Source organism: Oncorhynchus nerka, linkage group LG27 (genome assembly GCF_034236695.1).
Source record: "Oncorhynchus nerka isolate Pitt River linkage group LG27, Oner_Uvic_2.0, whole genome shotgun sequence".
Taxonomy (NCBI): Eukaryota; Metazoa; Chordata; class Actinopteri; order Salmoniformes; family Salmonidae; genus Oncorhynchus; species Oncorhynchus nerka.
This window is the reverse complement of record NC_088422.1, coordinates 49608135-49625390: the sequence shown is the minus strand read 5'-3', so window position 1 is coordinate 49625390 and position 17256 is coordinate 49608135. Positions and strand designations below refer to the sequence as shown.

The window sequence follows — 17256 nt, the reverse complement described above, 5'->3', positions numbered from 1 at the left end:
AACAGCTGGCACTGGGGATGAGAGGATGAGAGAGAGTAGGGTTGCCGAGGGTAACGGGAGTCCTGGTGTAGCAAGCCGGAGCGAGAGGTGCTTCAGACCTGACTGAGCGGAATGCTGATCTGATTGGTTAATGAGCTTGTCTCTGATTTGTTGACAGGGTGACTGGAGGGGAGCTGTTCGAGGACATCGTAGCCAGAGAGTACTACAGTGAGGCTGATGCCAGGTAAGACTGGCACATACAGTACATGTCTCTCTCTCTCCCTCTCTCTCTTTTTTTCATTCTTCTGCTCTCGCTCTCTCTTTTTCTCAGTTTCTCTCCCACTTTCTCTCTCTTTCTTTCTCTATCGCTTTCTCACTCCATCTCCCTTTCTTGCTCTCCTTTCACTATCCCACTCTCCTTTTGCTTCTTCCATCCTCTTCTGCCTTGTTTCTTGTCCACACCCTGAATCTCAATACACCAGTGTTTCGAAAACCAGAGGCGCAACATCGCTAGACTTCCGGGGCCGCTTGCGAAGTAGACTGCAGACTAGACCAGGGTTTGGGGTTTGGCAAGCCAATGGGAGAAGTAAAAAATCCGTACATAGTTGTTAATTTTCTCGTTTTTCTTTTTAACAAGTTTTCATTTTCATCAACTTTATATCAAAGGAGTGTCTTTGATTTAACGGTTTGCACATGCGCATTTTGGGGCAACACGACCGTTAGACCCGGTGACGTGTTTCTGCACATGAGTTTAGCTAACTAACGTCGCCATGACATCGCCTACAAGTGTGATCAGGGATTTGAGAGGCAGTTTTTCTGCCTATCTTCAAACTGTACTGTCTTTGTCAGTACATTGAAGCAGCTTCCTATTCTCAGGTCTGACTTGGTTTGATAAGGTGCAAGAGAAGCACTATTATCAAAGGCTCTGGGAAAGAGAAGTGGAATGTCATCGCTGTCAGATATCTAGCTATGCGATAATAAGGACATCGGACCAAGGGAAGGAAGCCAGTGGAGAGTATTGAAATTGACCCCATCTGTGTCTCAGTAGCCATACTGTCTAGTCCAGTCAGATATGAGCTATAAGCACTGATCTGGAGACGGATATTAGAACAGTGAAGCTATACACACCCTGTCCTTCTGCAGCCTCTCTCTGTGCTTCCTTTATCCTCCTCGATCTCTCTCTCTCTCTCTCTCTCTCTCTCTTTACTTCTCCCTCTTTCGTTCTCTTTCTCGTTCTCTTTCACTTTCTGTCACTCATTTTCTCTCCCCCTGTCCCACATTCTCTCATTTTCTGTCATCTCTCTCTTCCTTTCACTGACACAGTGTGGCTACCTCTACAGCTACCCTATCAGAGCAGTACTCTAGCACACATATACAAACAAACACACCACAGGGCAGGGTGGGGCAAGGTCACTGCCTTATCTCCAGTGAGTATTCTGCCAGTCTTTCACTCCTGATATTACAACCCACACACAATGGCTGTTTGGAGGAGGCACATCACACACATTGGTTAGTGTGTGAATTGGTAAGGGAGAGTGTGTGTGTGTTTGGACCTGTGTGTGAAAGTTGGGGTGTGTGTGAAACAAAGTATGTGTAAAGACAAGTGTGCATCTGTCTATGCACTGAATGTCAATGTGTGAATATGAAGATGATGAGAGTAGGTGTGTGTGTCAGTCATCCAGGTCAGCCTTGCCCCCTGTTTCCTAGGAGACCAGCAATAACTGGGCCTTTTAATTAGCTGACATAATTAGTCACACACAAAAAAAAATGTATAGCTTAAAATTGTAGATATATTTTTTTCTGTCATGTGCTGGAGTTGCCATGGCAGAACACAAAACAGGACATTAATTGTTTTTCTGGCATTAGACAGAAGCTAAATGTTTTCGACGTTGTTAGCTCAAGGAATATGAATTCACCCCAAATCAACATTCTGTTTTCTGTCCTTCTGAGACAAGAGTGCGATTGTGGCTCAAACTGCTGAACCAGTCACATATATGGGCAGTGTGAAGAGTGTGACTGGGGTTTCTCTGTCCTCCATAGGACCTAGTAAACAGAGAAGTCCATGGGAGGGAGAGAGAGAGTCAAATGGGCACGGAATGTAATCAGAAAATTCCCCTCTACTCACGGATTAAAAAGCACTTAAATGTCCCCTTACGGCCTATCTAATAACCACAGACCGTCACCAATAAACTCACTGAGCTGATCCATAACAGAGCATTATTCCACTCTAGGGTTGCAAAATCTGCGGAGCCACTGTAGGGGGTCTGCAATTTGTTGGGGGGGGGGTATTTTTTATGTGAACATTTTTTATTTTATAAACCTCCCTAGCTGCAACAGAATACCATTTGTATGTCACTGCGTCCAGTATGAAGGAAGTTAGAGGTAGTTTCACAAGCAAATGCTAACTAGCAATGACTGGAAGTGTACAGGAACAGTTAGTCTGCTAGCTGTTCCTTGTTCATCCGACTCTGGGGAAGTACATACATGGCTTCATTTCCAAAATCTCGAACTATCCCTTTAATATGGAGGAAATCGTCGTTGGAGCCAATTACAAAGTTGTTTCTGTGTAGAGAATTCTTAGGCCAGCTGTCTAAGTGCTAATTTTTGAGATGGAAAAACAGTTTGCCAATGTAAACCCACCAAAACCAGATAGAAAGCATGCAGAAAAGATATTGAACTATACAGTACCAGTCAAAAGTTTGGACACGCCTACTCATTCAAGGGTTTTTCTTTATTTTGACTATTTTCTACATTGTAGAATAATAGTGAAGACCTCAAAAATATGAAATAACACGTGACCGACCGGCTCAAATCAGTCTTATGTAGCATAATTTGAAATTGTGTTTTTACATTGGATAAAATTAGAGACTCCGAGCTACATACACTGCTATACAGTTCCCGCTCAGCCCAGTCAAAACTGTTCGCTGCTCTGGCCCCCCAATGGTGGAACAAACTCCCTCACGACGCCAGGACAGCGGAGTCAATCACCACCTTCCGGAGACACCTGAAACCCCACCTCTTTAAGGAATACCTAGGATAGGATAAAGTAATCCTTCTCACCCCCCCCCCTTAAAAGATTTAGATGCACTATTGTAAAGTGGCTGTTCCACTGGATGTCATAAGGTGAATGCACCAATTTGTAAGTCGCTCTGGATAAGAGCGTCTGCTAAATGACTTAAATGTAAATGTAAATTTGAGGAACAATGGGAAAATAATTCTGCTTTGAAAGTTGATAAACTTGTAAACTCACTTTTGAGAAAATGGCCTTTGAATGTTTTGGTACTACTTCTGGAGAGCCCTTTGTCAACACCAAATCAGCATCATTCACACCGTCTTAAGTTTTAGCACCATCTATCTCTTTAAGGGTAGATCCGGACGTTATGTACTAACAACAGCAGTCAAGCACCCAAGCTAACTTGACAACTACTTCCAGACACAAATTAGAGAACAGCTCACTGAACATTACTCGTCCTAGCAGAGCTGGTTAGGCTGTTATGTTATCCAGAGCGTTGATGACTGCAACTGTGCTGTCAGATTGTCTGTTCAAAAAAAAAAAAGAAATTGCGTTGAGTGCACACTGGACGCTCTGGCCGATGAGTAGAGTTGATTCGAACGTTCTGACCTCACAACGGCAGTCAAGCACCCAAGCTAACTGGCTAGCTTGCTAGCTACTTCCAGACACACAATGAGAGAACACCACACTTTGACCATTTTACTCACCCTAGCCGAGCTGGTTAGGGTGTTTTCATGTTATCCAGAGCGTTGGTGACTGTAACTGTGCTGCTGGCAACAATTTAACTCCGATTGTTTTGCCGATGTTTACTGACACCGGCAAATTCAACGGGTATTGAGCGTTCATAAATTCATCAGTTATCCTGCGCTTTGACACAATCAGGCCAGAGTGCTCTGAAATTGGAGTAGATGGCCAGACTGAATTTACGAACGCACCCGAAATGGTGACTTGCATAGTGTTGTCTTTTGTTAAGACATGAGGCTAGCTAGCAAGGTAAACAATGAACCATAATCCCTACGCATGACATTACTACCCTGCATGAATCTGAAGGTAGCTAACCAACCAGGTTCAATGTTCATTAGCTAACATTAGGCTATAGCTAGCCAAGCAAATGGCTCTGCGATATGAATAATAAGATCATACACGAAATGTTAGCTAGCGAGTCAGCCAGCTAACATTAGCTAGCTAGCTAACAGCATACTTTAACGTAAATGAAACCCCATTCTGTCAATATTAGAAACGTGTGATATCTGAAAATGTAGCTAGCTAGAATATCATTCTCGGATGGACGGGTCTCCTGTCGGATACCATGGTTGCCCTTAGTTTGAAGATGTAATCCAGAGACAGGTGTTTAGCTATCGTACTCAAATTCCACTGATTTCAAAACTCGGCCCTCAGAAATTGGAGAGCAACACTTGCAGTTTTACTACACGATAAAAAATAAAAGCCGCGTTAGACAGGATTACCTAGACATACTGACTAAGTTCAAATAGACAGAAGCCTGCTATATGGCAGACAAATCCAAACTTATCTCTCAGCATTTCCAGCTCACTCATTATCTCAGCCAATCATGGCTTGTTCTGTGGCTAAACCAACTAGGCTCGTCATTTAAAAATGCTATTCGTATTTACAGGTGGCATACAAGTGTGTTATTGAAGGCACATGAAAGTTCACATGTTCGAGAAGGCATTTCTGCCCCCCAAAAAGTTTACATTCAAACTGCTCTCCTGTGAAGTAGTGACCCGTGACATACGGTGGGGCAAAAAAGTATTTAGTCAGCCACCAATTGGTGTGTGAAAACCTTGTGAAGACTTACAGAAAATGTTTGACCCCTGTCATTGCCAACAAAGGGTATATAAACAAAGTATTGAGATAAACTTTTGTTATTGACCAAATACTTATTTTCCAAATAAATTCATTAAAATCCTACAATATGATTTTCTGGATTTTTTTCTCTCATTTTGTCTGTCATAGTTGAAGTCTATGATGAAAATTACAGGCCTCTCTCATCTTTTTAAGTGGGAGAACTTGCGCAATTGGTGGCTGACTAAATACTTTTTTGCCCCACTGTATGCCTAGTTTCCTGAAACGGGTCACATATGGAGTCATGTAGTAACCAAAAAAGTGTTAAACAAATCTAAATATATTTCATATTTGAGATTCTTCAAAGTAGCCACCGTTTGCCTTGATGACAGCTTTGCACACTCTTGGCATTCTCCAATGTAGAAAATAGTAGAAATAAATAAAAACTCTTGAATGAGTAGGTGTGTCCAAACGTTTGACTGGTATTATATATATTTGATTTTTATACCATCTTTGAGAATCGTCAATCAAATAAAAGCTAGACCGTCAGGGAGAATCTGCTTTACAACAGCAACATGTTATTTACGCTGCCAGGATACCTTTCTAGCTAATAGACGAAGTCAGAGTTTACACTTCCTCTTCACATGAATTGGGGGGTCGCTAACATGATGGGGGTTCCTGGGTTGCCTGTTTGTTCCTGTGCAAGAACATTTTGAAATCCCCTGGTATAAACTACTTTATAAATGGGGTGGCTCGAGCCCTCAATGCTGATTTGGCTGATAGCCATGGTATATCAGACCATATACCACGGGTATGACAAAACGTCTATTTTTACTGCTCTAATTACGTTGGTAACCAGTTTATCATAGCAATAAGGCACCTTGGGGGTTTGTGATTATATAGCCAATATACCACGGCTAAGGGCTGTATCCAGGCAATCCACGTTGCGTCGTGACAAAGACCAGCCCTTAGCCGTGGTATATTGGTACAGAAAAAAACGAATTAATTAGTGCTTTATTTTAACTTAAGTACTTAAGTGCTTGCCATGTCCACTTATGCGTATGTGTGTGTGTGTGTGTGTGTGTGTGTGTGTGTGTCCTCCCACTCAGTATCCATCCTGCAGGCTGTCTTCCTGTTCTGCTATTAGTCACATTATATCCTGCACATTTAACTCCTTCACTACACACACACACACACACACACACACACACACACACAGTGGTAAAGGCACATTAACCCCTTCACTGCGCAATATTTTCCATCCACTCGTTGGTTGAAATAACAGTTACACATCAATCCACTGCTCTCCTTTATCTCTCTCTTTCTCATTTTCTGTTCTCTGCCTTGTTCACTTTCTCATGTCAGTCTCTTACTCTCCCTATCTCTCCCTTCTCTCTTGCCCTCTATCATCTCTTATTCCCTCCTTTTCTCGCTGCTCTCCTCCCTTTCTCTCTCCTCCCTCTCTTCTCTTTCTCTATGTTGTGAGCACATCTGGCTGTGCTGTTGATGGTAGTCTTGTGTTTCATCATGTTGAAAACGGTTTTGTCTCCTCACCCCTCACTGCATTCATCCACTTCATCTCCTCCTTCCATCGCTCTCCAACATATCTTCCATCTCTCCTACTCCATTTCTCTGTTCTCTCCATCAAATGTGCATTCTTTTATCACTCTTCAATATTCTGTCCATCTCACTGTTTTTCTTGCTTTTCAAAATCATGTTCACCTGCCAATATTTTTCACCTGTCCACATTTCTCCTCCACCATCCCATCCTCTCTTCTTCCACCTTGCCTCCCTCCATCTCTCCCTCTCCTCCTCTCTGTTTTGTCTTCACAGTCACTGTATCACTCAGATTCTAGACAGTGTTCATCACATTCACCAACATGACATAGTGCACAGGGACCTGAAGGTCAGTATGTGTAGAGACCAGCTGCACTCCTCTTCCTACCCCTTCCTCTGCCTGACATCTCCACCCCCTGCACCTCTGCCTGCACCCTCGCCCCCTCCGTCTCAGTCTCCCTGTCTGTTCGTGTGTGTTTCTGTCAGTCGTTCAGTCTATCAGTCTGTCTGTTGCTCTGCTGCGTCTCGATGTGCTTGTTTATTTTATTCTGAGGTTCCTGCATTTGCCTTTCTATGTTGCTCTTGTTGCACTGACTGTCTGACTTCGCCCTCCATCCTCCTCCCTAAACCTTTGACCCCTCATCCCTCTCCCCCCCCTCCAACCTCCTCAACCCCCTCAACCCGGGACCCCCACCAGTGCACTTGCCCAGCTTCTCAGGCTTCTGCGACCGTTTCTCACTCCCAAGGATGCGTCCCAAATGGCACCGCCTGAAAAACAGCCGTCTTTCACCTTTTATGGTGACAATAATGCTTTCGTTTGCTGTATACTTTGGACGTATTGGAATTAGGCCGAGACGGTATCTAAAATAAATATCAATGGTGAACTTGATCAAATTTCTTGTTGGCAGAATGTCTTCTTTTGCTGTGACATTTGTTGTAATCCGAAATGCTTCCGAAAGACAAAAATGATTGTGGACCTGTAAACAGATTGTTTGAATTCAATAATGTTTTGTGTTTACTTTGAACCTAACCTAAATATGCTGCACTGCCCGGGAAATCTGAAACATTGTCTACTCTGATTTTTTTTTATACTACAGTAGTCTACACACTTCAATGCAAATGATCAACTGTCTGTTCACCTGTTAAATTCTACTGTGTTATAAACTGTGCTCACTTTCTAATAGATGGAGCATTGACCTGAAATGGTTATAGCTTATCAATAGGCCCAATTAAATGACAGATGCGCGTGGAAATCTGTTGTAATAAGTTATTCTGCACTGGTTAAGATATATTTATTAGGTTTACAAATGAAACATTGTCTACTCGAGAAATATTCAGAGAGCCTACAAACGTCAATGGAAAAGGGTTCTACTGTTAAACTGCGCTTGGGGATCGGATCGCATAGAGCAAAATACTTGAAATAGCTCATCTATTTACTTCTGCGAAGTGGGTCCAATTAAATGAGAGAAGGGTCTAATGGAAACCTAACTTGTTGTAGGCCTGGTAGGCTATTTAGTATGAAACCATATCACAGTCAGAAAAGGTGAGGAATGTATTCCATGATCATGGAAATGAAATAAATAATAGGGAATAGATGACTATTTAGAATTATTTTCCAATGCAAAGATAAAATAAATAGATATTTGCTCTTCTCACTAATGGCAAATGATTACATCTTATTATATTTATCTCTGTTTTTTTGCATGAATAAGAGTGTCAACATATATTTCCCATTTACACAAGGCTACTACTAGGCTACTTTTGCCTTCTTGCAATGCAATATTTCAACCAGTAGAAACTGTGCGTACGCATGGTCTGAAGTTTTCGGGAGGATAAGCACATTCTCACCTCAAGTTCAGTTTTTATAAATGCTAACTTTTGCATGAAAACTGGCACACGCATGTTTTGGCACATATTTTGTGCATACGCAGCATTTATAAATGATAATGACGAACAAATTCTTATTTACAATGATGGCCTACCAAAAGGCAAAAGGCCTCCTGCGGGGACGGGGGCTGGATTAAAAATAAAAATAAATAAAAATATATAAACATAGGACAAAACACACATCACGACAAGATGACGTGATCACAGCACACACAAAGATAGACCGAAGACAACAACTTAGCAAGGCAGCAACACACGACAACACAGCATGGTAAAAACACAACATGACAACAACATGTAGCAACACAACATGGTAACAGCACAAAACATGGTACAAACATTATTGGGCACGGACAACAGCACAAAGGGCAGGAAGGTAGAGACAACAATATATCACGCAAAGCAGCCACAACTGTCAGTAAGAGTGTCCATGATTGAGTCTTTGGATGAAGAGATTGAGATAAAACTGTCCAGTTTGAGTGTTTGTTGCAGCTCATTCCAGTCGCTAGCTGCAGGGAACTGAAAAGAGGAGCGACCAAGGGATGTGTGTGCTCAGGGGACCTTTAACAGAATGTGACTGGCAGGATGGGTGTTGTATGTGGAGGATGTTATTTACTGTATTCATATGTTATATACTGTACTCTACAGTGTCATATATAATGTCATATATATTGTCTTGGAGTGAGACAGAGATGTACAGTTGAAGTCGGAGGTTTGCATACACCTTAGCCAAATACATTTAAACTCTTTTTTTTAAAACAATTACTGACATTTAATCCTGGTAAAAATTCCTGGTCTTAGGTCAGTTAGGATCACCACTTCATTTTATGAATGTGAAATGTCAGAATAATAGTAGAGATAATTATTTATATCAGCTTTTATTTCTTTCATCACATTCCCAGTGGGTCAGAAGTTAACATACACTCAATTAGTATTTGGTAGCATTGCCTTTAAATGGTTTAATTGTCAAACGTTTCGGGTAGCCTTCCACAAGCTTCCCACAATAAGTTGGGTGAATTTTGGCCCATTCCTCCTGACAGTACTGGTGTAACCGAGTCAGGTTTGTAGGCCTCCTTGCTCGCACCAGCTTTTTCAGTTCTGCCAAGAAATTGTCTATAGGATTGAGGTCAGGGCTTTGTGATGGCCACTCCAATACCTTGACTTTGTTGTCCTTAAGCCATTTTGCCACAACTTTGGAAGTATGCTTGGGGTCATTGTCAATTTGGAAGACCCATTTGCGACCAAGCTTTAACTTCCTGACTGATGTCTTGAGATGTTGCTTCAATATATCCACATAATTTCCATCCTCATGACGCCATCTATTTTGTGAAGTACACCAGTCCCTCCTGCAGCAAAGCACCCCCACAACATGATGCTGCCACACTCGTGCTTCACGGTTGGGATGGTGTTCTTTGGCTTGCAAGCCTCCCCCTTTTTCCTCCAAACATAATGATGGTCATTATGGCCAAACATTTCCATTTTTCTTTCATCAGACCAGAGGACAGTTCTCCAAAAAGTATGATCTTTGTCCCCATATGCAGTTGCAAACCGGCTTTTTTTATGGCGGTTTTGGAGCAGTGGCTTCTTCTTTGCTGAGCGGCCTTTCAGGTTATGTCGATATAGAACTCTTTTTACTGTGGATATAGATACTTTTGCACCTGTTTCCTCCAGCATCTTCACAGAGTCCTTTGCTGTTGTTCTGGGATTGATTTGCACTTTTCGCACCAAAGTACGTTAATTTCTCGGAGACAGAGCACGGTGTGACGGCTGCGTGGTCCCATGGTGTTTATACTTGCGTAGTATTGTTTGTACAGATGAACGTGGTACCTTCAGGTGTTTGTAAATTGCTCCCAAGGATGAACCAGACTTGTTCAGGTCTACAATTTTTTTTCTGAGGTCTTGGCTGATTTATTTAGATTTTCCCATGATGTCAAGCAAAGAGGCACTGAGTTTGAAGGTAGGCCTTGAAATACATCCACAGGTACACCTCCAATTGACTCAAATGATGTCAATTAGCCTATCAGAAGCTTTTAAAGCTATGACATCATTTTCTGGAATTTTCCAAGCTGTTTAAAGGCACAGTCAACTTAATGTATGTAAACTTCTGACCCACTGGAAGTGTGATACAGTGAATTATCAGTGAAATAATCTGTTTGTAAACAATTGTTGGAAAAATTACTTGTGTCATGCACAAAGTAGATGTCCTAACCAACTTGCCCAAACTGTAGTTTGAGTGGATGAAAAACAACTTTTAATTACTCCAACCTAAGTGTATGTAAACTTCCGACTTCAACTGTAGGTAGATATCTTTGTCTATGTGAATAGACACACACACCCCTCCCCCCTACACTCGCATTAACATCTGCTAAACACGTGTATGTGACCAATAAAATTTAATTTGACACACACACTGTGCTGCCTGCGGATGTGACCTGGCTAGTATTTATTCATTTGGAGAAGACTAGGGATCGTAATATATAGCCCTGAACTTTACTGCCAGGCCGGTCCAAGCCGGAGTCAATCAGCTAGCTCGCTGACACCAAGACACTCCCATAATATCCTCTCTTTCCTTCCCTCTCTCTCTTTCTCAAACTCTATTTCTCCCTTGTTTAAGCTCTAATATTCCTCTCTTTCTCTCTCTCTCACTTCGTGTCATTATATCTCATAGACAGTATATGATTTCTTTACTGCATAGTGAAAAGTCAATATTCTATGTACTGTATATTTTAGACACAAATAATGATTTACTGCAGTCTATTTCAACACACATCTTCTGTAGGTGTCACTGCTAGATAAGGATATTGCATCAACAGATTGAAATAACTACACACTGCAGATCGTTTTACTGAGAGTTGGCTCTTAGAATTAAGTCGTTTTTCTACTTTTATTTGGCATTTTGCTTGACAGACAAAGAACCCAACCAACCACTGAACCTTTTTTACCCTCCCTTCCCCCCAAAAAAACACACGCGTACACACGCGTACACACACACACACACACACACACACACACACACACACACACACACACACACACACACACACACACACACACACACACACACACACACACACACACACACACACACACTCTTGCATCTCAACACACTCCCTCTCTCTCACACAGCCCCTCCAACCCAACACGCGTGTGCATGCAGCAGCACACCTCCCTGTGTTGGATCACGATAATATAAATGCTACCTATCTATGCGCACATGTACCTGGCCTCCTACCATATGTCTGTCTCCTCCCCACATGGATCCATGTTCATAAATTCTCATACCTTTTCATGAAATCGTCATACATTTGATGTTGACTTCTCCTTTTTACTTGAAAGTTGACCATTGATCATTCATTTATTGGATGGGTGAAGACCAGTTATATGGTGGGAACTCCAATCCACAAGGCACCACCATATTGCTCACATCTATACAACTCTTTTAGATTATTGGTCACCTAATTGGTAGCTAATCTTTTAGATTATTGGTCACTCTTATTGCCAAACCATTGGGCGATTAACTTGGCCATGGGCCGCAAGAAGGTGTGTCTGTGTGATAGAAGTCCCCCACCCCCATCCCCCCCATCCCCTGGCCTTTGCACGGGAATGTAGCAATGCTGTTCAGACTAACATGCGCCCCCTGGTGTTTGCATGCAGTCATTGCATCCAGCAGATCCTGGAGGCGGTGCTACACTGCCATCAAATGGGCGTGGTGCACCGAGACCTGAAGGTGAGTGACAGGTATCACCTTACTGCCTGTATGTTGTCTCCTGTGTGTGTCCAATGTGTGCGTGTGTGTAACTGTTGCCCGTTCAGCGTGTGTCTAGTGTGTGTATAGGTGTGTCTATCCTCTATTCGTGTGTTGGTGTAAGTGACGTTTTCCAGCATCACTGTTTGGATTGTAGCTTTAGATAAGTATTTTGTCTCTTCTGTTATGCTGTAGCTTGTCAGGCCTACCCATTAGTTTGCATATTAAAAAGCAATCAAAAGCAGTCAGTTGGCCATGGTCAGTCTCCTGTTTTCAGGTCAGATTCTCCACCTACTTTAGCACCGTCTCTCTCTGCACCATGTGTTCTGTGACCTTTGGCCTATCTGGTTATGTCTTGCCAAATGCTGCTCCCCTATCTCTCTCCTATTGTTGAAACAGCAGCTTTAACCCTTGCCAAATGCAGACCCTCTCTTTCCTGTCCTCTTGTTGAAACAGCACCTCTCCTAGTCTGTGGAGAATGCCAATATGCGTGCTTGTTACGCCAGCTGACTGATGGCTCTGCTATGCTTTGCTAAGCTATGCTATGCCATGCTGTACTATGCCGGACCTCCCTTGGAACAGGGTTTGTTTCTCTACTCTTCAGCCTAGGCTGCTGTATTAAAATTAGCCCCATGTTATTCTGTTTCCCAATAGCCTATGGATTTCTAAATGGCAATCGCTTTGTCCAATTGATTTGTCTCTATGGTGCTTCCAATGGAGTTGTATAGCTTCCAGTGAGACTGTATTTATAGATGAAACTACCGCAACAGAAGCGGTTGCCGTTTACTGAGTCTACTGTGATTGGCTTGCGGTCAGGGCAGTCCTTTCCTGTTCTGTCCTATCCTGTGTGTCTGTGTGTATGCTTGGGGGTCTGTGAGCAAGCTTGTGTGTTATTATAACTATTATTATATTATTATTATTATAGCTATACCTTGTTTTGCATGATGCTAGTCTGCCGCTGTAGTCTCTGGCCAATTCCACAGTAACAGAGTGATGCTGAGACTCCGATTATTCACTTAAAAATGTATGTAAAATAAAAACCAATGATTGCAAAGTTAAATAAACCATAGAACTCTTTGCACAAGGACTACTTTGAACACTTTCCGCCATATTTGTGAGTCATAAACATGTGTTATACTGTCAACATTGACTACAAAGTGTAAAGAGGATCATTTTGGTCATAAAGTCGGTCTCGTCCAAAATGGGGTTTTGTGAGACTTGTGGTTGCGACTGCATCCCAATGTAAATTCATGTTGGATTCCATGGAATTGCCCTTTTATGCTAATGCCAGTGGCATACCCAGGCCCCCGGACTGTGGCAGCATTCCTCTTCAAGTAGTGTTGTGTTTATCAGAACTGTTGTGGCTATTTTTTTAATTTAGCGGCCACACCTATCAGGTTACAGTCCGGCAGTACTGGGGCAATTCACCCAGTAGGCCATAGTGTGATATGACTGAGGACAACCTCTGGGAGTGTCTGAGTGGCGAGAAGAACACTCCCATCTTGGAAGCGCGAATCAGCAAATAACAAATCAAATTGGGACCACCAAACAGTTATGAATAACTGATTAGTGTGAAAAGTAAAGCACGACTACAAAGAAGGCACACTGTTCTGTTGATATGTTTCTTCTAAAGTCCCAAAACAGAGAAATTAGGCTAAATGACTTAACCCAGTCTCTAGTTTCACAATTGGAGTGCCATTTCAATGGAGGCCTGTCTGTCTGGCTGCATCTCTTCTCTCTCCTCTCCTCCACTCCCTCAGAAGGAATCTAAGCAGATAGAGCCATGTCTGGAATGTTGAAACAGCTCCCACTCTACTCCTGCGAAATGAAAGATGGAGAAAGAGAGAGGGAGAAAGAGAAAGAGAGAGAGAGAGAGAGCTGGGAATCGTTCCATCCCAAACACCCACACACAGGCCCTCACTGCTCTCCAGCACCGCAATCTCTCACACTCGCATTCCCTCACCTAACCCACTTTATTGTGTGTGTGTGTGTGTGTGTGTGTGTGTGTGTGTGTGTGTGTGTGTGTGTGTGTGTGTGTGTGTGTGTGTGTGTGTGTGTGGAGGGAAGGAGGAAGGGCGGGAAGGAACTTGTGTGTTGCTGCAGAGGGCTGCTATTATGCGATGTGCAGAGAAAGATGTTTGTCTGTCTCCGTGTCTGTCTGTCTGCGCGTGTTGAATTTCTGTGTGTTTGTGCGCGTGGCCTGGACATTGTTTGTTTGTGCGTGTGGCCTGGACATTGTGTGTTTGTGCGCGTGGCCTGGACATTGTGTGTTTGGATATTGAAATCTTTTTATTGGAAGCTTGCAGTTAATCTGAAATCCACCCACAATCATAGCAGGGATTATCCTAGTGCTTGTAGTTAATCTGAAATCCACCCACAATCATAGCAGGGATTATCCTAGTGCTTGTAGTTCATCTGAAATCCACCCACAATCATAGCAGGGATTATCCTAGTGCTTGTAGTTAATCTGAAATCCACCCACAATCATAGCAGGGATTATCCTAGTGCTTGCAGTTAATCTGAAATCCACCCACAATCATATCAGGGATTATCCTAGTGCTTGCAGTTAATCTGAAATCCACCCACAATCATAGCAGGGATTATCCTAGTGCTTGTAGTTAATCTGAAATCCACCCACAATCATAGCAGGGATTATCCTAGTGCTTGTAGTTAATCTGAAATCCACCCGCAATCATAGCAGGGATTATCCTAGTGTTTGTAGTTAATCTGAAATCCAGCCGCAATCAAAGCAGGGATTATCCTAGTGCTTGTAGCTAATCTGAAATCCACCCGCAATCATAGCAGGGATTATCCTAGTGCTTGTAGTTAATCTGAAATCCACCCACAATCATAGCAGGGATTATCCTAGTGCTTGTAGATTATCCTAGTGTTTGTAGTTCATCTGAAATCCAGATTATCCTAGTGCTTGTAGTTAATCTGAAATCAATCAAGCAGGGATTATCCTAGTGCTTGTAGCTAATCTGAAATCCACCCACAATCATAGCAGGGATTATCCTAGTGCCTGAAATCTGAAATCCACCCACAATCATAGCAGGGATTATCCTAGTGCTTGTAGTTAATCTGAAATCCACCCACAATCATAGCAGGGATTATCCTAGTGCTTGTAGTTAATCTGAAATCCACCCACAATCATAGTAGATTATCCTTCTTGTAGTTAATCTGAAATCCACCCACAATCATAGCAGGGATTATCCTAGTGCTTGTAGTTAATCTGAAATCCACCCACAATCATAGCAGGGATTATCCTAGTGCTTGTAGTTAATCTGAAATCCACCCACAATCATAGCAGGGATTATCCTAGTGCTTGTAGTTAATCTGAAATCCACCCACAATCATAGCAGGGATTATCCTAGTGCTTGTAGTTAATCTGAAATCCACCCACAATCTAGCAGGGATTAAGTGCCATCTGAAATCCACCCACAATCATAGCAGGGATTATCCTAGTGCTTGTAGTTAATCTGAAATCCACCCACAATCATAGCAGGGATTATCCTAGTGCTTGTAGTTAATCTGAAATCCACCCACAATCATAGCAGGGATTATCCTAGTGCTTGTAGTTAATCTGAAATCCACCCACAATCATAGCAGGGATTATCCTAGTGCTTGTAGTTAATCTGAAATCCACCCACAATCATAGCAGGGATTATCCTAGTGCTTGTAGTTAATCTGAAATCCACCCACAATCATAGCAGGGATTATCCTAGTGCTTGCAGTGTTGGCAAATTTGAACTTTCTCCATACAAATGAGTAAACCCTGAATCATATTTGTTTTTCATTTCACCTTTATTTAACCAGGTAGGCTAGTTGAGAACAAGTTCTCATTTGCAACTGCGACCTGGCCAAGATAAAGTATAGCAATTCGACACAAAACAATAACACAGAGTTACACATGGAATAAACAAAACATAGTCAATAATACAGTAGAACAAAAGAAAACAAAAAGTCTATATACAGTGAGTGCAAATGAGGCAAGATACGGGAGTTAAGGCTGTGATGTGGCTGAGGGGAAGATGACACCAAGTATGACACCAAGTAAGGTAACCGCCTCTCTCGTTCGTTCTCCCTTGCCCTCACTCTCTTTCTCTCTCTTCCCACTCCTTCGCTCTCTTTTTTGCTGTTTCTCTCTATCTCTCCCTTCACTCACTCGCTCTCTTTCTCTCGCTCTCTTCTATCTCTTTCCCTGTCTCGCTTTCATTCTCTTTTTCCCTCTTCCTCCTTCTCTCTCTTTTGAGGTCTTTCTTTCTCTCTCTCTCCTTCTGTTCTCTCTCTCTCCTCTGCTTCCGAGCAGCGCAGAGCCCAAGTTTTGTTGTTATTGCCTCATTTGGGGCGGCAGGTAGCCAAGTGGTTAGAGCGTTGGACTATTAACCGAATGGTTGCAAGTTCGAATCCAAGTTCGAATTTTTACAAGGTAAAAATCTATCGGTCTGCAGTTAACCCACTGTTCCTAGGCCGTCATTGAAAATAAGAATTCGTTCTTAACTGACTAGTTAAATAAAGGTAAAAAAGAAAAAGAAAATGCATAAGTCAGTATTATTACGGCTACAAACAAGTTAGGTAGAGAGGTGGAGGGATGAGGGAGAGCGGGAGAAGAGGGGGGGTGTAATAATGAGACATAAAGAGGAAGACAGGCTGCAATGCCGGGTCAGCAGTGACACTGTTAACACAGTGTTTATACCTCACACACTCTCTACAGGCGGGTGTGTGTGTGTGTGTTTGCGAGGAAAGTAACAGAGAATGTGTGTCTGAGCTAGATAGTTTGTATGATAGAGCGTGAGGCACTATCTAGGTGAAGTAAATATGCCAGAAGTCATCCTTTATACCTATCCAGTCCCTTCAGATCTGCAAACATCCGAGCAATGGGAACTAAGGGAAGGGAATAGGGTGACACATTTCTATTGTGTAGAGTGGTGTTAGGCTACAGTAGGTCTACAGCACAGTAGCCTTGCAGAGCGAGAGAGAGAAGGGGCCAGTGGGGATAGCAGCCCATTATTAGAGTCCCCCTCTGACAGAGAGTAATGAGGCTGCTCTATCTGGGACAGAGAGAGGGAGAGAGAGAGGGGGGGGGGGGGGGGGGGGGCACCACCAGCTCCCCACACCACCAGCTCCCCACACCACAGCCCAAACCAATATACCCTAAACCACAGCAAACTATAGGTGTTCCGGTGTGTGTGTTTTCATGTGGTACATCGGTGTTTTTTCTGTTACTGTTTGTGTATGTGTGTAAATAAACTGTTGCAAACACCACAAGAGT

At 42.7% G+C, this 17256-nt stretch overlaps 1 protein-coding gene across 26 annotated transcripts in view; it reads left to right on the top strand.

Annotated features, from left to right (window-relative positions):
* Nucleotides 1-17256, top strand: part of camk2b1 (calcium/calmodulin-dependent protein kinase (CaM kinase) II beta 1) — an 89645-nt gene that overhangs the window by 33636 nt on the left and 38753 nt on the right. For 17 of the 26 annotated variants that reach the window (XM_065011732.1, XM_065011735.1, XM_065011730.1 and 14 more), the window contains 2 exons: nt 158-223; nt 6629-6701. In XM_065011732.1, the coding sequence (XP_064867804.1) occupies nt 158-223; nt 6629-6701 (139 nt within the window). Of the gene's footprint in view, nt 1-157; nt 224-6628; nt 6702-11893; nt 11967-17256 lie in introns of all 26 variants that reach the window. The other 9 variants (XM_065011753.1, XM_065011748.1, XM_065011750.1 and 6 more) reach the window with 1 other exon arrangement.